This window comes from Abrus precatorius, unplaced genomic scaffold (assembly GCF_003935025.1).
Source record: "Abrus precatorius isolate BTA unplaced genomic scaffold, Abrus_2018 Scaffold7, whole genome shotgun sequence".
NCBI classification, from domain to species: Eukaryota; Viridiplantae; Streptophyta; class Magnoliopsida; order Fabales; family Fabaceae; genus Abrus; species Abrus precatorius.
Genome location: NW_020874417.1, coordinates 1,521,879 through 1,546,367, shown reverse-complemented (window position 1 = coordinate 1,546,367; position 24,489 = coordinate 1,521,879). Strand labels below are relative to the sequence as shown.

Genomic DNA, 24,489 nt, shown 5'->3' with positions numbered 1-24,489 from the left:
TAATCCTCGTTTCTTATTTTACACGGTGCCCATTGATAAAAAATATTATATTATTTATACAACCAAAAAAATCTACATAACGAAGATGGCACTCCAAAGTATTATTTAATTAGCATGTATTCATTTTCAGTCCTAAAAATGTTTACTTTTTTTTTTTATGTGTTGGAGAAAAAGCAAAATTGAAAAGAAACGTCGTGACTAGTACCGGGCAAAATTGAAAAGGGCAATGATAGTTGTTTGTTGAAGCGGGGATGCCAAGTAAAACCACCTCTGATGTTTGCGTCTCTATTCTCTCCACTGTCTCTGCCCTGCTTTCCTCTGTTTCTCTGTTCCATCTTTGAATTGAAAACAACATCAGATATTTCTCTTCGTGGCATTCGGCAGCCCAACTTGTCTTTCACTCATCTCGTTTGATTGGATTTATATCATCTTTCAAAGTTTTTGTGGTATTCACTTTGCGAGTTTCAGAGATGCTGTGTTGTTACGTGGTTGCACAACACCCTTTCTGTTCCTGATACGTAATTTTTTGCTGTCTTCTGTTTTGGGTCTCTTCAAAATATGGTTTTCTCTGTTGCTTTGTCTTATCCCTTAGGCTTCTTTGATTCCTACACTTCAGGAAGCTTTCCTTCTCTTCTCCTTTCTTTTCCTAATTGATTTTCTAGGAAAAAACAATTCAAGGTGGATATTCCTATCTTAATATACAACAGTTCCTGGCAATGTCCTTCAATTTATTATTTTTGCATCCATTCCTATTCTCGCTGCTTTGGTTACCTGGGTATTCCTAATTAGCCTAGTTTTTTGTTTTATGGGTCGCTCTTAATTTATCGTCTTGTTAACTGTGTGGCTTTTAATTTATATTCACTTTGTAGGAAGAAAAAAACAAACATTTTGTTACCAGAGAAAAATCCATTGTGTCTTCCTTAAGTTATCCTTTGTCATGAAATTTCTCACTTTTCTGGTGGGTTTGTAATATATTTTCTTTTACTAGAGGGTTTCTGCGTTTGTGGGTGTAAAAAAATGAAGGAAAAGGTGGATTACCCTGTTACCGTCCTAGAGGACTATTTCAAAATGAAGGAAAAGGTGGATTCGCCTGTTACAGTTCTTGAGGACTATTTCAGGAGCTCAGATTCAGAATCAAGTTCTTCCAAAGAGCCCTCAGCTGATTCTGAGTCTCAAGACATTTCAAAACCTGCTTCTAGGTGGCATTCATTTCTTCAATTGTTGAGGAGCAGATCAAAGAAACAGATGGCCACATTGCACCCTCTCAAGCTCTCCAAAAGAATGAGCAGTAGCATGAGGGAAACCATTCTCCCAAGTTGTCTCCTAGAGGTAGCTGCTTCCCCTTGCAGGTCACCGTGGAAGATATTCACTCATCATGAGATACAAGTTGCAACCAATTATTTCAGCCAAGGTATGCCGCAAGACAAGATGCAACAGAAATAGATTTCTGCTTAGGGAACATAATTTCTCTAAATAAATAACTTTATCTTATATAGACTAATGAAGTTAACATATTGTATTAATTTTTTATAAATAAAATCTCGTTTGTCTATCTAAGATGATGTTATTTAACACAGAGTAATTTAGACAAACCCGAAATTAAATTGAGTTAGTTTAAATTATGTTGGTTGGTGCAGAAAATTTAATTGGGAAGGGTGGTTATGCTGAAGTTTACAAAGGGTGTTTGCCAAATCGCCAGCTAGTGGCAATTAAACGGCTAACAAGAGGAACAGCTGATGAAATCATCGGGGACTTCTTATCAGAACTTGGTGTAATGGCGCATGTGAACCATCCCAATACTGCTAAGCTTGTTGGTTATGGGGTGGATGGTGGAATGTTTCTAGTTCTTGAATTGTCTGAAAAAGGGAGCCTAGCTTCAGTGCTTTATGGTAATGAATAATGCCTTGAATGAATAATTTTAGCCTTTTTGCCATGTATTGAACCAATTGTTATTTGTTACCATTTTTATTAAATTTGCATATCCTTCTTCCCGGATCAGGTTCCAAGGAGAAACTACCTTGGTGTATTAGGCACAAAATCGCATTAGGAACAGCAAATGGTATATTATATCTTCATGAGGGTTGTCAAAGAAGAATTATCCATAGGGATATAAAAGCTGCTAATATCTTGCTCACGGAGGACTTTGAGCCTCAGGTATGCTTTGGATTCTCTTGTTTAAGTTTGATTCTGCAATTGATCACCACAAATTCATTCATGTTTTAAGATTTTGTATTTACCCCTTAGACAAACAAATTTTTGGAAGATTCTTCACTACATGTGATGGACGAAACTTCTTTCATTTCAGTCACATTGTTTCCAAGTTTTGTACATTAGTGGACCATGATATTTTAAGAATATACTAAACGTGACGAATTTTATGAGCAGATTTGTGATTTCGGGCTAGCAAAATGGCTGCCAGAAAATTGGACTCACCATACCGTTTCAAAATTTGAAGGAACTTTCGGGTGAGAATATACCACATTGTGTTATAAATTTTTTGTGGGTTGGTATAGTATTAACTCATTATGATTGCCACAGCTACCTTGCTCCTGAATACTTGCTGCATGGCATAGTAGATGAGAAAACGGACGTATTTGCCTTTGGGGTGCTACTATTAGAATTAGTGAGTGGGAGGCGAGCACTTGATTATTCACAGCAAAGCCTTGTTTTATGGGTATAGTATCTTATTTACGTACAAATTTAATGCTCATGAAACATTCACAGTCTAGGCATTTGATTTTTCCTCTTAATAATTTTTCAGGCAAAACCATTGCTGAAAAAGAATGATATTATGGAGCTGATTGATCCTTCACTAGCAGGTGAATTCGAGCCTAGGCAGGTGAATCTAATGCTTTTGGCAGCTTCTTTATGCATTCAGCAGTCCTCAATTCGTCGACCCTCTATCAAACAGGCACGTTCTCTCTCTCTCTCTCTCTCTCTCTCTCTAGATTTCAACTTGTAATTTTATTGCCTAAGCTCTCAATTTAGTTCTGATAATTTTTTCTCATACAGTATTTATTCTTGTTTGATAACTTTTTTATTTTATTTTCATCTATCTGAACATAATCTATTTGTTTATAACTAATCTAATATAAGAATAAATAAATTTTATTTAACTTATTTTACATAGTAAAAAAATGTAATCCAATCCACAGGATGTTTTATATAGTCTTGGTAATTCTAAGCCCATGGCAAAGTCCATTACTAAGTAAGTGACATTTTGGTGCAGGTTCTACAGCTTCTGAATGGCAACCTTAGCTGTTTCAAGGGCATCAAGAAAACTCGATTCCCATTCTTCCGAAAAGTCTTCCGCGAAGAACTTCATGATTCTGAATAGTCGAAAGAAACAACAGTCACATAGAAATTGCCTCATCAAACCCAAAATTTTGCATTTTGTACGGAAAAAAAGCCATTGCCCTTCAACCTGTGTACATAGTAGATTCTCTTCTTTTTTAAGAATTGGTAATAGATAGTCAAATACTTAGTTACTTGCAAGAGAAATATTCTAGTACATCACTTCTATTCTTGTTTAAAATTAGCTGTTGTAGCGTGAGGAATAGTTTATTAATTATTTCCCCTCCTTTTATATTATACATACACTTAAATTTATATGAAAAAAGATCCTCGGTGGAAAGCACAAAAATGAAAGCCACTAGAGACTTTGTGTTGTAGACAATTTGCAAGTGCCTAATCTTCCATAATACGTTTGGCAGCTCTTTAGAATGTGACAATGCGATATATGCTAATGAATTCAGGCCACACATTTTTAATTAAGTGGTCATCACTCATCACATATATACTTATGTTTTTAATATTATCTTTCATTTTTCATAAAAATACACAATGATCGCTAATTGACTAATAAAAAACAAACTGAATACACAATATTCAACAATCTTATCCGTACATATACACCTATTTACGTCATAATTTTATATTCGGTTTCACTTCACTTTTTATGTGTAGTTTCACTTTGTTGTATCCATTCACATTAATATTAAACGCTGTTTAAAAATTATTTCTAAAAAATAAAATAATAAAGAATTATTAAAAGACTTGAAATTTTTCAATCTTAACACCTGATCCAGAGCCCAATCTTTTCAATATGTTTAAGTTGAAGATTCCCCTTCATAAATTAGATTCTATCAATCTTTACCCATAATAAAAATAAAAATAAAAATAAAAATCTATCAATAAATTTCATAAATTGTCAATGATATCCTTCTTAATGATAACTTGTTTGAAATAGTAAAATATTCATCATTAGTTATAAAAATATATATATTACTTATTCAAAACTATTTTTATTTGAATTTAAAAATATTTGTATAATGTGGAAAAAGATTGTTAGTTGACATATAAGTTTATAAATGATAAAAATGAAGCTGATGTAATCATTAGTTACAGTTAAGTTACCCATCTTTTTTTTATGTAGCTACCCCATTGACGTGCCGTATACTTATGTCTGGGCAGAAAAATAATAGCATAATTGTTTTTTTTTTAACACTGTTGAGCGATTTTCTTAAATGGATGCGTGAAAAATTTTAAGATTAATTATAAATTTTGTCTTTATATTTGATACTTTTTTATTTCTTACGTACAAAAATTACACATTTTAATTCTGTAATGAAAAATTGTTTACTTGTCACTCTTGGTCATTTATTAAAGTTAGAATGTTAAATTTGGTGTTTATACTTTATATTATTTATAATCCATGTACTAGAAACACAGCAATGCCATTATAATTTTAATAAATAGTAAGACCAATATGTAAAAAAACTAAAACAATATGTAAGAAGTAAATTAAAAAAATGAATTAGGTATAGGATTAAAAAATTTACCTATTTAAATTAAATACAAAGTGTTCTTTTATTATATTATTATTGAGTATTTTTTTTTAATTCCCTTCAAGTTGTCTTGTGGAATGTTTGATTTAAAGGATGGAAAGATAGAGAAAATAATTTATCTTTTTCTTATTTGATTATAATACAATTTATAAATAAAATTATTTATAAAATCTTTGTAATTTTTTTAGCATACCACTTGAATAAACTATAATACAAATATTCTCTCGCAGATTATCTGATTTATAGAACTTAAACGGCTATAAACTGTAAATCACAGTCTCTATCTCTCTTTTTATAGCTTTTTTATTTTAATTTTGTTTTTCACGAAGGATTATCCTGATTTTCTATGATTTTATTGATTTTATTTCAATGAAACATGTTATTAGTTTGTTTAACTCACCCAAAAAAAATATTTCCACACTGATTTTTTAATGTAATTATTCAAAACTAAATAACAGTATTATTTTAGACTATCAATATATTTCAATCAACTTTATATTTTTTTTATTTTATGTGACTCATATTTTATTGGCGATGGCATTTTGGATAAGAAATTTTAATAGATAAAACCTGTTATTTCAAAGGTTAACCGTTCGTAGCTTTTATAACATAAATATATAAGTTTAGTTGAATCCCTTTTCAAATTTTTAGGCATTAATTAAAAATCAAATTGTAACAAAATTATAAATACAAAGTTTTTTTTTTAATTTTAGCCTTTAAATTAAATTTAAGCATTAAAAAATAATGTATTTTTATTAAAAAAATTATTACACTTTTATATCTCTAATATAATAAATATTTTAACAAAAATATTCAGATGCTTAATCTTAATCATAAAAATCGAACTTACTAAAATTTATATTAATTTAATCATTATATTTTACATAATGTATAATATTTTTTATTCTCAGTGTATATTTTGTTTGTTAACTATACCAAATTCGTGTATACAGATTTTGGGACATTTTCTTTTTCGAAATTGATTCTTTTAGAGTTCTTTAACTTTCAAAAGAAACTAATATTGCAAAATATGAATCCTTTACAAAAAAATATGCAAATCATTTGACGTCTTAAAATAATTATTGATACGTTATCTTATAAATAAAAAATTAAGGAATACCGAGCTTGTTATTAGCTAGGATAAACTAATTTTAACTTGAATTTTTTAAATTAGAGTTTTACTATACTTGAATTAATAAAAATTAAATATGCAGTTAAAAAGCTACAGTACTATTTGAAAAAAATATAACTTCAATTGTTTTATTTACTTGAAAATAAGATTCAATAAAAAATACTCAAAATGTTTTATGACAATAAAAAAAGAATAAACTTTATTTTCTTCTTTTAAAAGATGTTTATATTCTTTCATTTTATTTTAAAAATATAAACTTTTCTATTTTAAAAATAAAGCTTAAATATGTTATTGGTTCTTATAAATGTAAGTCATTATATGATAAGTCTTTATAAAATTTTTTGTTAGCATGTACTTCCTTAAAAGTTAGAATTTTTGTTAACATGTAATTCTTGAAAAGTTAAAAATTTAAAATATAATCTCTGTCGTTAACTTCTTTCTGTTAAGTGTTAAATTAGCTAATAGAGAATCAGCTCAACATTTCACGTAGTGTCACGTGCCAATTACAGTCTATGTGGCATATTATATCATTTATTATTTTTTATTATTTAAAATTAAAATTTATAAATAAAATCTTAAATATATTTTATATAATTGCATAAAAATTTATTTCCTTTTCCCTTTCTATTCTCCAATTCCACATCAAACACTTCTCCTCTATCCCTGTCCCTTCCCTTTTCCCCACCTCCACTCTCTCCTTTTTTCCCTCCTCACACCACTGTACATTTCCTTCATTCCTTTTTTCCCACTTCACACCACTGTACATTTCTTTCCTTCCTTTTTTTCCACCCTTCTTCTTCTCCACACTTTCTTTCATCTGCACCACCCCTCTCCCCTACCCAATTTTGTTCCCTCTCACCCCTTCTCATTCCCTTATTTGCACCACCTTCCCTTTCCATTCCTTTCCCATACCTCTTTTCCTCCAATAATCACATTCTCATCCTAATTCGCACACATTCCTTTTCCATCCCTTTTTATTCTCCTATCCGCACTATGAAGCAATAAAACCAAATAATAATAATAATAAATAATGTGACATGCTACATAAACTGTGACTGGAACACATGACTCTACGTGAAATGCTAAGCTAATTAAGTCAACTCAACATTTAACAGAGAAAGAATTAACGACAAAGATTAAATCTTAAATTTTTAACTTTTCAGGAATTACATCCTAACAAATATTTTTATAAGAATTTATTACAAAATGACTTACATTTATAAATACCAATAAAATATTTAAAATTAAAAATAAATATGACTTATATTTAAATTTATTTTAATAACAAATAATTTTTTAGAGAGATATTTTTTTATGATTCTCGACATAATTAATAATTAATTTTAAATATCTGTTATCAATTTTTATGACTTATAAGATAAAATAATAAAATTAATAATAATATGTTTAAAATTAAATATTAATAATATCAATAGTGGCTTGAAAATGAAATATCATGAAAATACATATCTATATTAAAAACATACTAAATTAGTGTTTTTATTTTTTAAATTTAAGATAAATTTTAATTTTTGTATTTAAATTTTACTAATTTATTTTAATATTTTAATTTATAAATATATTTTAAATAAATTATTTTCTGTTAAAAACATTAATTTTTTTAAAAAAAAATTATTTTTCCTACTACACGTACTATATGAGTATTATTTATTAATTTATTCACATGTACGATTTACATCTCTTCATTTTTCTCCTTTATTTCATTTTTTATCTTTTTCTTTTCTTTTTGTCTTTAAATCTCACACGCAGTATATTGAGCAAAACAATGTGTATGATTCAACACTTTTAAGTTCTCTGCTTATAACTATACTTTCAACAGAATCAAGCAGCATATGATTATCGTAATGCATTACAAGAAACTTTAGTTAAATTTATAAATCCAATATATAATGAAATGTAAATTAAAGATAATAAAAGACAATAAATAAAACTTACACTATACCTTAGTAAAAAGCAACAATTTTTTTTTAACAAAGTTAATATTTTTACAAGTTAAAAAATCATGATAGACAAAAAATAAAATAAAATAGAATGACAAAATTAAACTTACCTTAGAGTAATTTCACCTTAAAAATAACTAAAGCATATTCTATATTAATCTCTTAGGAAGAAAAATCAATAATTTAAAATAAAATAATATAAAAGTACTCTTTGAACATGTCAAGGAAGAAAGGGATAATTTAATCTGACCAAAAGAAAGAAAGAAACCCAAATAAAGAAAGAAAGAGAGAAAGATTTTTTAAACTTGCCTTAAATACGTAATACATTCTCATTCCTGAAAAAAAAAAGCTATAAGAATCATGCCATTATCCTAAGTAAGCGAAATTTATCAGGGAGAAAATAGTCATTTACAATTTTAATTTATTAATGTAACTTTTGGTTTGTGGAACTTACGTTGCGTGTTACTTGCATCGCAAGTCCAACGATCCACATTTTTTCTATTTTGAGAAGCATAGGCAGGAATTTGTTTAAGTCCTCGTATATTTATTAAATTTAATTATTTAAAAACAATAATTTTCTATTAAAAATAAAATATTTATTACACTTTTGTATTTTAATAAAATCATATATTTACAACTTTTAATATCAATATTCAACGTTTCAGCGTTCTTATAATGTGGAAAAATTTCAGTGTTAATTCAAAATTTAAAAATTCATATCAAAATGGTTAGGCCAAAGTGATTATAAAAGGATTTCAGGAATCTAATATAAGAAGCAAAAAGTAATTAATTATCCCTCGAACTAATAAATAGTGCTATTTAAAAATGAGTGAGATAACACTACCACATTTCATTATAGTAGGAAAAAAAATAAAAATAAAAATAAAAATAGAAGAGAAGAGAAAAGAAAAGAAAAAATTAGAGGTGGAGGCAGAAGGGTGTAACAGAGACAGGGAACGATGGACGAGAGAGAAAGCGAAGTCTATTTGAGTGTGAGAGTGTTTAGGTGTTGGAAACTCTAATAACTCTTATCTCCGTAAAACACACTCACTCGAAGCGTTACAATCGGAAACGTTTATTTATTTTATTATTTTATATTTTGATTTATCTCTTCTAATTTAGTGTTGTGTCGGCTAAGAAAGATAATCAACGATGAAGAAAGGGAAGGGGAAGAACAACGGTTTGTTACCGAGTTCGTTGAGGATCATCTCTTCCTGCCTCAAGACTGTTTCCACCAATGCCAGCACCGTCGCTTCCACCGTCCGCTCCGCCGGCGCCTCCGTTGCCGCTTCCATTTCCTCTGCTTCCGAAGATCGCAAAGATCAGGTCACACTTCAATCCATTGCTCTCTTTATATTTATAATATCCCCAACAATTGTCAACCGCTATCAATTCGGTTCCTAGTGTGAATAGCCTTGATTCTTATCAATTTCATTTTTACTAGGTGGAGCGTGTATTTTCTATGCGTAGGTTACTTTTTGTATTATTGTCACTTGCGCGGTAGTAGCGTTTTGAACTACTCATTCTAGCTTCGCAGCTAGCTTTATTTGTTTTTAGTTGGTGTGTATATAGAGTTCCTAATGTTACTGGTATTGTGTTGTCGAATTAAGTTGTTGTGTTTAGGTTTTCTTGTTGAAAGTTCTGTGTGTTTGCTTCAAGTGCTTCTGTGTTCATTATTCAAGCTCTTTCTTAGGAATTATTATAGCTCTAACGGTTGTTACCTTTTAATTATTGGTGGGCAGGTTACTTGGGCTGGTTTTGATGTACTAGAGCTTGATCAGTCTATATTTAAACGTGTTCTTTTACTTGGATATCTGAATGGATTTCAAGTTCTTGACGTGGAGGATGCCACTAGCTTTAGTGAACTGGTCTCCAAGCGCGATGGGCCGGTTTCTTTCTTGCAGATGCAGCCTTTTCCTGTTGGCTCTGATGGCCAGGAGGGATTCAGAAAATCACATCCTTTGCTGCTGGTTGTTGCTGGGGATGGCACTAGCAGTAATAGCCAAAATTGTAGCCATTTGAGTGGTTTAGGAAATGATGGTAAGGTAGAGACTCAATCTGGGAATGGTGTCAGCTCTGCAACAGCTGTTCAGTTTTACTCCTTGAAATCTCATTGTTATGTTCATGTTCTGAGATTTCGATCTGCAGTTTGTATGATCAGATGCAGTTCGCAGATAGTAGCTGTTGGTCTTGCCACACAAGTATGCAATGGTTCTTCTGGTGTCTTCTAGAATTTTGAATACTTAAAGTAGAGCATTATTGTATTGTGAGATAAAACTTAAGAGGACCTATTTTCTTAGTTCATTTTTTACATGTATACCTTTATTAATTTTGCTTTCTTGTTAATTTTTTTGGGCAGATATACTGCTTTGATGCGTCAACTCTTGAGAATAAATTCAGTGTTCTCACCTATCCTGTTCCTCAGTTAGCGGGACAAGGAACAGCAGGTGTTAATGTTGGTTATGGTCCAATGGCTGTGGGTTCAAGGTGGCTAGCTTATCCATCCAACAACCCACTGCCCTCAAATGTAGGATGCTTAAGCCCACAGAACCTGAGTCCTTCTCCTGGAGTTAGTCCATCAACATCTCCAGGCAGTGGTAGTTTAGTGGCTCGTTACGCAATGGAGTCCAGTAAACATTTGGCTGCTGGAATAATCAAATACTGTCAAGAGCTGCTTCCTGATGGCTCTAATTCTCCAGTACCATCAAATTCAGGCTGGAAAATTGGTAGGGTTACAGGAAGTGATATGGATAATGCAGGAATGGTGGGTATTGTTTCACCATGCTTAGCTAATTGATAAGTTAGAATTTAGGATGCTTTAGAAGAGAATATCAATATCTCACTTATTCTTGGTTTGTATGATTGCATTTGCAGGTAGTTGTTAGGGACTTTGTTTCAAGAGCAATCATCTCACAATTTAAAGCTCACTCTAGTCCAATATCTGCACTCTGTTTTGACCCTAGTGGGACCCTTCTGGTCACTGCATCAATCTATGGAAATAATATTAATATCTTCCGAATAATGCCATCAAGCGCACACCAAGGTTCAGGGGTTCCAAGCTATGACTGGAGCTCTTCTCATGTGCATCTTTACAGACTACATCGTGGAATAACACCAGCTGTTAGTATATCTTAGTTGTAATATATGCTCTTTTATTTGTTTTGAAGTTTGGAATTTTTATGGCCAGCATTTGTGCCCATTTCATCTTCTTTTCTTATTTGACAGATGATCCAGGACATTTGTTTTAGTCGATTTAGTCAATGGATTGCAATTGTCTCATCCAAAGGGACTTGCCATCTTTTTGTTATGTCACCTTTTGGAGGTGACACTGGTTTCCAAATTATAAGTTCTCAGGGTGAAGAACCATCCTTACTTCCAGTTTTGTCTCTACCTTGGTGGTCTACTTCATCTTCCATTTCTTATCAGAAATCCTTGCCTCCTCCAGCACCTGTTGTGCTTTCTGTGGTTAGCCGGATAAAGTATAGCAGTTTTGGATGGCTTAATACTGTTAATAATTCTACTGCAAACGTGACAGGCAAAGTTTTTGTGCCATCTGGTGCTATTGCTGCCATTTTTCATAATTCCTTATCTCAATCACAGCAGCTTGTTAACTCTAAAGCAAAATCCTTAGAGCATCTCTTGGTATATACACCGTCTGGTCATGTAGTTCAGCATGAACTTCTGCCATTTGTTGGTCCAGAACCAAATGAAAGTGGTTCTGGAACCCAGTCAGCTTCAATCCTGCATATGCAGGAGGATGAATTCAGAGTGAAGGTTGAGCCTATTCAATGGTGGGATGTATGTAGAAGGTCAGAATGGCCAGAACGAGCAGATCCTTGCTGCAATTCCTTTGATAGACAAGATGGTATTGAAAAAGTTCAAGATAAAGTATGTTCTGGTGATGACCATGGATTGAATTATGTCGATGAGGGTGTTGGTGTTGGGGAAAAGACAGTAAAACCTACTACAGGAAAGCCCAAAGAGATATTTCACTGGTATCTATCTAATGCAGAGGTGCTAGTGAATTTTGGAAGGACACCAATATGGCAAAAGTCTAAGGTATTTATTGTGCAAACTTTTAATTTTCTCTTACAGTGCTTAGCATTGCTTGTTAATTATCTTCCTTGTTTCTTCAGATTTGCTTCTATGCGTTGAATTCTGTGAGAACTAGTTTTAGTGCTGGTGGAGAGTCTGAGATCGAAAGGATCTCTGCTAATGAAATTGAAATCAGGCAGAAGGAGTTGTTGCCTGTTTTTGACCATTTCCATAGCATCAGACCAAGCTGGAATGAAAGGTGTTGACTGTTTTTATTTTTTATTCCTGGCAAATTGGGTATCTGTGACTGTGGCATGTCATGACTTTATCAAATCATATTGTTCTATCTGATCAAGACTATTAGATTAATGAAATTGAGAAATAATATAATGATTATTTAGAAGCTTTGGAGTTTACATATTTTTTTTCTTACAAGGGAGAATTCCTAATTTCCTACAGGATAGTGTCCATCTTTTGATATTGATTTCAATTAGATTATTGGTTTTGTACTGCAACCTTGGTATTGGGCATCCACCCAACTGACTTTGTGTATGATGTTATAGATGAACTGTTTATCCTGTGTGACCTTAAATCATACTTGCTGGTTTTGCCTTTGAAGGAGAGAAACCATCTATTATTTTTATTTTATTATATGCCTTGAACATTGATTTCAAATCTTGAACAAAGTTTGACATGCACCCCTTGGAAAAAAAAAGAAACACTTCAGTATCATCAATGTTGCAATTATTTTCATTAGGTCTAGATTACTTTTGTTCATCCAAGCATCTGATGCTTGCATTCAGTTTATGAATTGAAGGCATTTATAGGGAAATAATACCTCAAAAAGTTAGGTACTATTTCTAGTAAAATGCATGCTTTATAATTAATTAACTAGTGACATCCCTTGTGTTTTTGGTTTATCTGTGATTATCAGTAGTCTTTTGTTTCATCATATGCTTACTTGGCTATTTGACTCAGAGGCCTTCCTGGGGAAAAATACCTGGGCCATGCATCTGCAGTTCCCCATCCGGCTGAAGACAAGCAAACTGCTGACATGACTGTTATTTGTCATTCAAAGCCAGCATCACTGAGCTCTACTGAAAGCTCTGATGGAGGTAAGAAACTATATTTGTAACTTCTGAGGAGCAAATAAGAATGCAATTTTTGAAGATCAATTGGAGTTTGTACAGGAATATGCATGTATATTTCTTTTTCTTTTTTTTTGTTTTCCTTTAAAGCTTTGTTTGGGAGTTTAGAGGGAGAGGAAAGAGAAGAGTTTGAAGAGTAAGGGAGGAGAGGAGGGAGGAGGGAGAAGGAGAGTTAACAAAAAAAAAATTATCTAATTTTAGGGAAGTTAAAAACATGAGTTTATGGGAGTTTTGGAGGTTTATCAAAACACACTCTTTCTTCCCCTCCTAAAATCAATTCTCAAACAATGCCTAAAAGAATGCTTTACATATAAACAAGTTTCTGTATCAGTTTATGCAATTTCTTGTTTTACCATCAGCATCCACATACACACACATATATATATATAATTTGAATATCCTGTAATGACCTACCCATCAATTATGTTTGTGATTTACTTTAGGTTCATCAAGAAGGATTGAAAATTTGCTTGACCTGGATCAAGTTTCTTCTACTTATCAAATGCATGGTGAAATTTACCTGGAAAAAATGGGGGTAATCAATGTTGAGCCTTCCCTGCGAAGCAAGATTGTGCTGGAAAATCCATCTCTATCTGGAGATTTGAAGCGTGCGGATTCTCTATATGACCAGTGTCTCGATGGCAGTCCATTATTGCAAGGTAGAAAAATAACTTATGAAGGAAGAGATCCGGTTGAAGGTGTCAGGATCAGTGCGGAGTCAGCATTGGTCCTGAAACATGATTTAGATAAGAGCAATCTTGTGGAAGTGGCCTCGGTTATGCAAAATGCATGTATCAGGCAATCTTTCGAGGATAGTCACTGCATGTCACCTGGGCACGATGGAAGTAATGTGTTAACTGAAGTTGTAACTGATGATGTTGACAGCAACGGTAGCCACCACAAAACAGAGCAGCCAGAGGATGAGAATGATGAAATACTTGGTGGCTTGTTTGCCTTTTCTGAGTAAGTGTAACACACATGCCTATTGATGCAGCTGCATTTTTTTCACATGCATCATCAAATTATAAACTTTTATCAATGAATTTATGATTTTTTTAGGTAGATTACTCCATTGAAGTGTTAATTGCAGCATCAATAAGTCATCTCACCATCAATTCTCGCTGGAATCTTTAGTTAGGAAAATGTAAAAAGCAATGTGCATGTTGTGAGTAAGAAATGACACGTGAGCAACAAGAAGTAAGGCTGATTTGTTGCTCAATTGTGTTGACCTCCCTCCCTGTCTCTCACCCTTGTAAATTTTGTAGATGGGAATTCATATACTCGTTCTTATCAGGTATATGTGGAGTTTGCAGTCAGAGTCATAAGCTGAATTTTTATCGAGCTTGCATGTAAATATGAATCGGGTATGGAATTTGTACAATAATATATTTCTTAATTCTTGAAGTTGGGAAGAAGACATGAAAAATTTGAAAGGTCAGTTAATAGTGCCTGACTGCTTTATTTCTATTCAGCTTGGCTTCAGTTTTTATTTTATTTATAATTTTGCTTCTTTTTAATTAGAGTTTTGTCAACTTTAGCCGCATTTTCCATTTCCAGGAAGAAATAACGGAAAGTAGAGTAGTTATTATTCTCAGAGAGCAAAAAGAAATATACACAACTAAGAATGGAGGAAAAGAGAATGGTCTATTCATAGAAGTGTTCCACGTTCTTTGATTTGTAAGGGAAGAGGAAGGAAAATAAAATAATATATTACTATACTGTTTCAATGGAGAAATTTACTAAATTTTTTAATTTAATATAATTTAATCAATGCAATTTAGAGACGTTAAATAACTTTTCTTTAGAGACCAAATTGAAAGAATCTGATTTTGGTTGTATTCCCTTTCGTTTTAAATATTTAAACCAATTTTCTTCCATTCCCCACCGAAATCAAACACCATGTGCAGGTCTAGGATGACAAAATAAACCAATAGATCAATCTATTCCAAATGTTTAGGGTTCATAATCAGAACGAAGTTTTTTAAGGAATTACGATATTCATTGATTGTTCTTAACTCACTTTTTAAATTTCTGATTCAAGTTCATGTACAGTACGTAGCTGGGTATTTTTTTTTTGAGACATTGAAACAAATATATAATTCCTTTCTAACATTTAATTTTGTCACGAAAAATAAAGGAAAGGAGAAACAGAACAAAAAGACAAAAAAATGGTAGAAGAGTTATCCCTCCTCTTGTTTCTCTTGTTTAGCATTAGAATAATAAAATCAACTTATAACCTTTTATATGTTCTTTTAAAATTTATTTTAACAGATTTTATGATTAAACATGAGTAAACTTTCATTGTATATGAATTTATTAAGTATTTGATTAAATTATTTACTTAATAAAGCTTCAAATTTTAGTAAATTAAGGTCATGATATCATTACTCATGTACATACCAGATACAAAATGAGGCTTACAAATTTATTCGTCTTCTCTTCCTTTTCATCCGGGAGGAAGAAGATGAAAAACACAGAAGATTTAGTTCTTATTTGGTTTTTTATTCTACAAACAGAATTACCAAAACAAACGATTATATGCATGAGGACACTAAATATAAAGTATGTTGGACAGTTGTTATTTCTTCTTCGTTTTTCTCTGGATCGATTTTGAGCATTGCACAAGCAGGCTCTTAGAAATTATCATCCCTCTAAATCCTTTATATTCATCTACAAGTGCATACTGAATATGGAATAAGTGAATGTAATGGCAGCTGCTAAACTACTTTTCAGATCAAATGATACAAATGTAAATGATGTGTTTATTAATCAAACAAATAAGATTAGCCTTAACAAAATTGATAACCATGAACAAGAAGAAAGAATTAAAGAAAAGTGCAAGCACAGAGAAAGAGAATGAGAGACTTGGAGAGAAAAGTCTAGAATTCCACATAATTGTCCACCTTTCCCCTTAGCACATTCTTTGCCTTTTATCCTTCTTTAGTAGCTTTATGTGGTGCTTATTTTCCATCATCATGCATATAACATTTTATTACTGCGTTGAAAACTTCAAACACATTAATACTTTATTCCTTTAGTAATTAAGAAGATTTGTAAGAACAAAGATCACGAAGATTTAGAATTATTCAATACTAAAATATTTGAATATGGATTGTTATTTGGTCTCTTCAATGTATCTTAACTGGATTATTATTTTGTTTCTTTAATACATCTTAACTAGTAAAACATGTAGCAAAAGTGTGTGGATTTAAGTTTTTTAATTCACCTTAATCCTTTTTTCACCTTTTCTTTTTCCCTTGACCCAATGGTATGTCCATTTTTCGAATGAATATTTTCAAAAAAATAACATGAATTTTATGAACTAATATAAAACACAACAAATTAATAAACACAAAGCACGTTTACAAAATGAGTAATTTTTATTTTTATATAAAATTTGACGAAATATATTACGAATAACCATTTAAGTTACAGAATAAAACTATTGATAGAATTGATGGAAATAAATAAAATCATTCCACAACTTTCCTATGTAAATTTTGTGCAATAAAATTGTATCACAAATATCATAAACAAGAAATGATAGGAATTGAAATGGTGCAATGTGGTTGTGGGAGTAAAACAGAATGTGAGAGATGGATCTACGACCACACGTGGCCTGTAGGATTCGTCGGTTCAGATATTATTCCTTCTTTGATCGCTTAAACTGACAACTGTATACTTAAAAATTGAATTCAATTTCAGTCTATATATTTTTTACTATTAATTTATGTTATTTTTCCATTTTACTTGTCTTTATAATTTTATTCTTACTGTTTAGCATTATTTTTATTTTTCTTTTTTTGTTCTGTAACTGTCATTCATCCAAAAAATTATTTGAGATAATATTTTTCAAAAGATAATTTTTTATTTTTTAGAATAAAAATATTTAAAAATAAGTTAAATCAAGCACGCAATAATTTGTTTAATATAAAAACTACATCTTATAATTTTATATTTTAATCATTCAAAAAATAAAATGTTAAAAAATAAAAATTTAATATCAACTAGAAAATCCATTAAATCAATTTATTTCATTAGAACAATCGTGCAAATGTTAGTCTTCCTTAGGTAACCTAATTCCTCGTGCAATCGATTTACCTTTCTTTGGCTTTTATACTAACCAGATTAACATACATGGATATCACAGAATTACAAAATCAAACTAAAAAAATAATTTTATAATAAAATAAGCATTGCTTATAAATTTCATACATAAATTATTAAAAAATAGAAAAAAATAATATGAAATATATTTTTTATAACTAAGATTAATAAAAAAAATTAAATTATACTAAATACACTTACTTTTATTGTTAATAATTATATATAAAATGTATTTTTTTGTTAATATGATATTAATATTTATAACTATATATTGTTTTAATTATCACTGTTTGACACAAATAATAAATGTAATATATAGTTATAATTAAGGTTTAGATTGACAAAAAAAAATTATCACATATAGTTTATTTTTATTAAATAAAAAACATATAAAGAATAATGTTTAAAAAATATTTTAATAATAAGTTATATATTTATATGTGTTAATATAAATCCACAATCCTTATATAATAATGGTGTGTTTAAATGTAATTTAATTAAATAACTATTTAATAATGCTCTTTTTCACCCATTTCAAATAATAAATAAAAGATAGACCTTTGCCTCAAGGTCTAAATTTAAAAGGTATAAGTTCATGCTATTTATTAAAGACAAGTCGTCACTTTTGATCTAAGTTAATTGGACTTCAAATAGAGTATTAGAGAGCAAATTTCACTTTAACATATTAAAAACAAATTAAATAATAATAGACTTATGGTTCCAAAGAATAAATAAATAAATAAATAAATATATATATATTAATAATAAGGCTACTAAAGTTAAAAGTTTACTTACTCTCTTGTACTTTTAAACATGCATAAAATTCAAAAGATTAATATAAATTGTTATAATAATTGAATTTTCTTCACATATAAAAAATATTGTCTACTATTCTTTCTTTTTCTTATTATTATTATTTGGTTTCCTTTCCTCATAAAATCATAAAAAACAAAGAAGTTGAAAACATGACGAATATGAGCATTCTAAGGCACAAATCCCAAATCATAAAGCTCAAAATGACATGCCTTTTCCTGTTCCTTTAACATAAAATTAAAACAAAGATAAAAAATGGGAATGGACTACTTTTTTGTCGCCATTGTCACTTCTGAAGATTTTGGCTCAATGCTTTTGATAAGAGGGAAGAAAGAAAGTAGAGAGAGAAAAAAAAAGCTAAGTGAGACAAAATCATTTTGACCAAAATAAAACGATCGTAGTCTATTTTTGTCAAGTGGCCAGACGAAACTTATTAAAAGATGAATAAAAAATAATAGAAAAATAAATTTGAAAAATACATCAAGACTTCAAATAATCATAAAAAGTAAAAACAAAAATATAACTTGACCTTAAAGAAACAAACTTTAAATGTTAATCCACAAGTTAAAATTAATATTCAATATTTTATTACTAAATTTTTTATAACTATTATACATTAACTACATTGTTGTCAATGACTTTTAACCATTATAGTTTTAGAAATTCGGTAAAGATCTACAGCATCTTACTTTCTTCAGCAATACTGTCATATAATAATATTAAATAGATAATAAATTATAATATTATTTTATAAAATTATATAGTTAAATATTGATAATCTTTCATTTCAGTTTCGATTTATAAATTACCTATTTGTTCGAGTGTAATATTATGTTAGTTGTTTTGATTGCTGTAAAAAATATATAAAGGAATACAATTTATTAAATTTATGCCTATGTTTATTTAAAACACATAGAATATAATACAGTAATACTATTAAATACTATAATTTTTAACAAAAAATTATTATAAAATTCTTATTATATAAAGTGGGACACGTTAAAAAAAATTGAAAACAATAATCCAAATCCTCTAAAATGCTAAATACATTTTAAGATAAGTTTTTCACCTATACAATATTTTAAATAATAAATGTTATATTTTTTAATAAAAATTTACTGTATATAATTTTTATTATATGTAATATTACATAAACTAAAAATAATAATTTTAAAAAGCAACGCATTGAACTATAATTATTAATTATTTAAAAAATAATTTCCTAATACATCATAAATACACGTATATTCTATGACAATCTTAATTATTAATTTGAATATCAACTATTAATATAATTGGGTGTATAACTATAAAGTAAAACAGTGAGCTAACAGAAGAAAGAGAATGTAATTAAAAGCAGAAGAGAGAGACATTTATAACGATAACAGAGAGACATAACCATTATTAGAAGTAAGTGAGTGGTCAAATTACGGTTCAAGAAATCCCTTTTGGGTAGACTCATTGCCCTTTTCCCTCCTTACTCCGAGTCCCTTCCTTCCCTTTCCCTCAATCATCTCATACTATAAACTCTTCGCAACTCTCTACCTTTTTGTTTCACAAATTCACACACACTGTTTCTAACCCCTACCCATAATTTTTTTTTTCAATTTCAATTTTCAGTTTCAGTTCAGGTCTGCGTGTAGCTACTTATATAAGATCCGGTGCTAGAGAAAATGACCATGGATGTGAATCATTTGCAGAGGAAGCTACGCGACCACCAAGCTGCTCTGTTTCAACAGGTTCCTCCTATAGCTTCTTTTTTTTTTTTTTTTTGCAGATTATGTTATATACTCTTCACTTCAATATGTGGAGACCTATGGTCAACGCCAATAGTAAATACGTATGTATGTATATATGCGTCTTGATTGCTACTGTTCAGTTCTCTTATTCAGAATACGACGTTGCCGTTTGTCCCCATGTTTGTTTCTTTTGTTGGAGAGAGATTCTGGGAGTGTGAGGTCATTTTCCGTCGAGAACCCTCCTCCCCTTTTTCTCTTTTTACAAAAAGATTGAACTTTTAACTTCTTTTTCTTGCTTTTGAGAAGAAATCAAGTCAAGGGCTTGGTGATTTCGATTTTCAATTTGTAGTATTTGTTTGGGGAATTTGGATTCGTTGTATTTGTGAAGTTCGATGTGATGATGGGTTGTTTTTGTTGTTGGGGGTGTAGGGGTTTCTGGATGATCAGTTCAGCCAGCTTCAGAAACTGCAAGATGATAGCAGTCCAGATTTTGTGATTGAGGTTGTCACTATGTTTTTTGATGATTCTGAGAATCTCCTCAACAACATGGCACGTGCTTTGTAAGTATTATATTATTCTGTCTTTTTTTCCTCTCTCGCTCTAATTCAATTAATTTAATTTAAGTAGTATGAATGATGTGAAGGGAAATGCTAAACTAACTTGGTTGGTTGTGTTTGACTTGTGCAGAGAACAAAATCCCGTTGATTTCAAACAAGTAGATGCTCATGTCCATCAATACAAGGGAAGCAGTGCCAGGTATAAATATATTTGATTTCGTATGTGTGTATTGTTGCACTCAACTTTGGTCGTGGAAATATATGTACCGAGAAAGGTGTTTTTTTTTTTAAATTATTATTATCATTGTGATATTGTTTGTTTAACAGTGTTGGAGCTGCAAGAGTTAAAAATTTGTGCGCCTCCTTCAGAAATTTTTGTGAGGCTAAGAACCTGGAAGGGTGAGTTCTAACACATTCTCTTCCCTTCTCTGCAACTTTAGCTGTCTTAAATCTTTGAACGTGCACTTTACGCTATTGCTCCAACATTCGTATCTCATGTCATGTGAATTATGTTGGTTTTACATTGCTTGTTTAGCAAAATACACTCATTTATGATTCACTAGTCCCCAAGTTGGTTAGGTTGTCAAGTCAGTAGAACTTTACATGTGATTTCTTAAGCTTTAACAAGTTTCCAGAGATCTATTTCAGCGGAAACATTTTAAAGTACATAATTCATCTTAAATTAATATGATAGTGTTTTGTTCACGTTCTTCTAAAATATAAATGACACAATTTTTTGGCATGTATTGTAAGAGTGGGCAATTATTTACCCCTATCTAGAACACTGTCTCTTCTGCACATCTTGATTTGCTTTAATTTGGTCAAATAATTCCCTCTACAGTTTTTTGTTTACTTAATCATTTTGTTTAATAAATTTTATAACGCGCTTGGCAAACTTCTAAAGATGTAAAAATTAATGTATAAAATTCTATTACTCGTGATTAAAAAATGGTAACAAAAAGTGATATATGTAGTTTGGAAGTTTCCTAACTTAGTGAAATTTTGTTTCCCGAATAAATTACTATAATCGAATCTGATATAATTGAGGGTTATTTAGAATTTTCAGGATAGAATTTTATAATTATTCGTGATTGTCTAAAAGTTGTAAATAAAGAGGTTTTTGTGATAAGAGAAAAATACAAGGTTACAAAGGAATTTGAGCAGAATCTCCGAGAAGGCAATGCGTGTGTAGACTATCTGGCTCGCGAGTGTTTGAAGCTGGATTTTGGATTCCGCTAGATTCTCAAATCAATCCCGATTTACACATAGCTAGCCTTTTATTCGCTGATTATATATAAAATGAAAATGATTAAGAATCTATGACCATAAGATTATACAAGGAAAAAACGATTCTCCTCTGTTTAGATGTTACGTAAAAGGAAATTATAAATTTATTCAGATGTCAGAACTTTAGATTGGGAGTTTTTGTATAGAAATTATTGTTAATATATACTGACTATAAAATTCAGATACGGATCTTTTCTTAAAAAAGTGTTATTTTTTAAGATCAAAAGGCAAATAAACAACTTTATGAGATTCATCAAAATTTTTTAATACTTTCCTTATATGTACTTTCTTTACTTTTCCAAACGAGATGAATAGATATTTGGATTGAAATCCCGATACTCTCTACCTTGTTTACCCAAATAAAATATCCAACAAAAGAACAAATAAATTTCCCTTAGTCTGCCACATTTCATTGAGAAAATAGTATTGGAAACAAGGATAGGGAACTAGTAATTTGAATAAATGATATATTTTTCATTACAATGGTTTCCCCCTAGTCGGTTTCTCCAAATACCCTTTCCACTGAAATCAAATTGTCCTAGACTTCGAACTATGATTTCAAAATTTCGAACCCCAGGAAGAAATCTAGTTTTGTAAGACAAGACAGCCAGCAGTACTCTTTGGAACAAAGGATCTTGCTGTTTGATAACAATGGAAATTGAAATAATGAGGACTGAGATTTTAGAATATGAAATAAAAGCAAAGACAATTGATGAGAGCTGAGAATAACTTCATCTGTTTTCTTATTTATACTTAGATGGTTGAGGGCTTTTGTTTATGTCGTCATGATTATACTGCAAAGTCTTTAATACTTGTTTATGCACCAGTTTAAATCAAATGTGTTAGATAGGTGATGTAGCTGCCATCACAGTTCATGGACCCACGCTTATCTGTGTTTTGATGAATGATTAGTATAGATTAAATGCTACTTATTTCCTGTTAATCTTTTGATTTCTTATAGTTCAAAACTTAGTGATTCAATTGATTCTTGAAGTGAATGTGAAATGTTCTTCATATGTGCTCATCTTTTAGGAGATTTGCTATTTTCCAACTCACTCTTAATTGACCTATCAAAAATGCCTATACGAACTCAATTCATTATTTCGGGATAATAATTAAAACCAAAGGAAAGAGGGCTTTAGGATGAAAACATAAAAATGCAATTGTAAGTTCCTTATTTTTGAACACAGAATATTTTTTTTTACTTCAATCTTTGGACTGAAAGAACAAAAAAATGATATGATTCAACCTCAAACCTATTTGAGTGTAGCTGATAACAGCGGAGCCCACGAATTGATGTGTATTCGAATCTTAGGAGCTAGTAATCGACGATATGCTTATATTGGTGACATTGTTGTTGCTATAATCAAGGAATATAACTTGAAAATGTTGATTGCTTGGGAGGCTACAAAAATTTACTCTTTCCATTGAGCTTTGAAATGATAGCTAAGCGAATAGATAATATGTTTACACATTACAAGAGATTAGGCATGATGATATGGCCTTAAATAAAGATGTTGGGCTAATTACTAAAAATTGTTGGTTCAGGTGTGTGAGATGTCTGCAACAATTACAGCAGGAGTACTCTCTACTGAAGAACAATCTTCAATACTTGTTCAGGGTAAGTACATATTGTCTGGTTCTTCTGTTGGACAACCTGAATTTCTTAAGATTCTTGTCCAACACTAATGCAGCTTCATATGCTTTATCTTGCATGATCTGTGTTTAGCTGTCCTACATGTTGTTTGAATCCTAATGTATAGTGCTCAACTATATTTCTTGTTTTCAATTATTGCAGCTGCAGCAAGAGATCAAGGCTGCTGGTGGTTCTATTCCCACACAATAGAGTAGATGGAGGTGACTTGATTGCCAACAGGTGAAAATGATAACAAAGTGAAGCTTTTGATGGAGTAGTGATTTGTTCTTTTCCTTTTCTTGGATTATTCGTTCAGAATTATGTCAACAGTTTGAATGATGAGACAGTGCTGATGTGAATAAGCTTTTCTTCCCTAGTTTGTTACATACATATGATATGATTCTTTTCCAATAAACTGTTCACTTGTTTAAAGTTTCCCATCTGTGGTGATCAAGTTTCTATTGACTCCCCTGTAAATGTTAATCCTTTTCTTTTTTATAGGATTTAGCTCTTCAACTCTTAGGTTCAACTCATAAATAATTTGAAGAAGTTTGGAATTCTTAGCTTGTGGAAAAAATACTGAATAAGAGTTTAAAGCGATTTATGAAAAATCCCGATTTTCTTTCTTTGTTTTAGGAAACTCCCAAAGAAAACAAATGCTAAAAAGTTCGTCCGTTTCTTCTCTCTTAGATTACTCACTCAAAGACAATCTTAGAGAAAATAAAATGAAAATAATAACTTGGCCTTTTGATGCTGTGAATGAAATACATCCTTGTAGACGCAGTGTGTGATGAAGTATTGTTTTCACTTTTTGGTCCATTGATCAAACGGTATTTAGGCCTCCACTCTCCTGCAACCTTCAATGGGCCGATAAAATAATAGCCCAAATATTAAAAAAAATGGCACACACAATTGCAGCGCAAAAAAATAATATTTTTTTATAATTTATTAGAAACAAGGGCATAAACTAGGGAAGAGTAAAAAGTCATTTTTGGAAATTAATATTGACAAAATTTGAAAAAAAAATATAGTGAAGCTCATAGCTTATTATAAACAATGGGCCGATAAAACCTTTTGTTTGATCATTTTCTCTCTTAATTAATGATTGTTCTATTTATATAATTAATTAGTTGACATTTTATTACTATTAATTTTAATCAAAATATACATATTTTATTATTAAATGATCTGTTATACTTTCTATTGATATTGGAAACGTTTTCAAAT

General features: G+C 30.6%; 3 protein-coding genes across 8 annotated transcripts; all 3 read left to right on the top strand.

Annotated features, from left to right (window-relative positions):
- Positions 1-182: 182 nt before the first annotated feature.
- LOC113872074 (receptor-like cytosolic serine/threonine-protein kinase RBK2) lies at positions 183-3,670 on the top strand. 2 transcript variants are annotated; one of them, XM_027509315.1, is made up of 7 exons: positions 183-1,411; positions 1,638-1,889; positions 2,000-2,154; positions 2,386-2,465; positions 2,539-2,674; positions 2,762-2,911; positions 3,230-3,670. In XM_027509315.1, the coding sequence occupies exons 1-7, from the start codon at positions 1,018-1,020 to the stop codon at positions 3,335-3,337; spliced, it is 1,275 nt and encodes a 424-aa protein (XP_027365116.1). In that variant the 5' UTR covers positions 183-1,017; the 3' UTR covers positions 3,338-3,670. The 2 variants fall into 2 exon arrangements, with proteins under 2 accessions (XP_027365116.1, XP_027365117.1); XM_027509316.1 differs by having other exon boundaries at positions 207-1,411; positions 2,539-2,623; positions 3,230-3,648.
- A 5,117-nt stretch (positions 3,671-8,787) lies between these two features.
- LOC113870992 (autophagy-related protein 18g-like) lies at positions 8,788-14,631 on the top strand. Of its 4 annotated transcripts, XR_003505731.1 has the most exons (10): positions 8,932-9,266; positions 9,683-10,141; positions 10,300-10,704; positions 10,815-11,060; positions 11,166-11,999; positions 12,077-12,234; positions 12,954-13,090; positions 13,567-14,086; positions 14,183-14,320; positions 14,389-14,483. XR_003505731.1 is itself a non-coding variant. In XM_027507629.1 (9 exons), exons 1-9 carry the CDS (start codon positions 9,093-9,095, stop codon positions 14,184-14,186), a joined length of 2,937 nt encoding a protein of 978 aa, XP_027363430.1. In that variant the 5' UTR covers positions 8,788-9,092; the 3' UTR covers positions 14,187-14,631. The 4 variants fall into 4 exon arrangements, 3 of the variants coding, with proteins under 3 accessions (XP_027363430.1, XP_027363429.1, XP_027363431.1); XM_027507629.1 differs by having other exon boundaries at positions 8,788-9,266; positions 14,183-14,631; XM_027507628.1 differs by having other exon boundaries at positions 14,187-14,588.
- Positions 14,632-19,450: 4,819 nt separating this feature from the next.
- Positions 19,451-23,824, top strand: LOC113872857 (histidine-containing phosphotransfer protein 1-like). Of its 2 annotated transcripts, XR_003505917.1 has the most exons (8): positions 19,451-19,495; positions 19,675-19,782; positions 20,212-20,342; positions 20,470-20,538; positions 20,667-20,738; positions 23,175-23,247; positions 23,425-23,536; positions 23,764-23,824. XR_003505917.1 is itself a non-coding variant. In XM_027510709.1 (7 exons), exons 2-7 carry the CDS (start codon positions 19,717-19,719, stop codon positions 23,470-23,472), a joined length of 459 nt encoding a protein of 152 aa, XP_027366510.1. In that variant the 5' UTR covers positions 19,451-19,495; positions 19,675-19,716; the 3' UTR covers positions 23,473-23,638. The 2 variants fall into 2 exon arrangements, 1 of the variants encoding a protein (XP_027366510.1); XM_027510709.1 differs by lacking the exon at positions 23,764-23,824 and having other exon boundaries at positions 23,425-23,638.
- Positions 23,825-24,489: the final 665 nt, after the last annotated feature.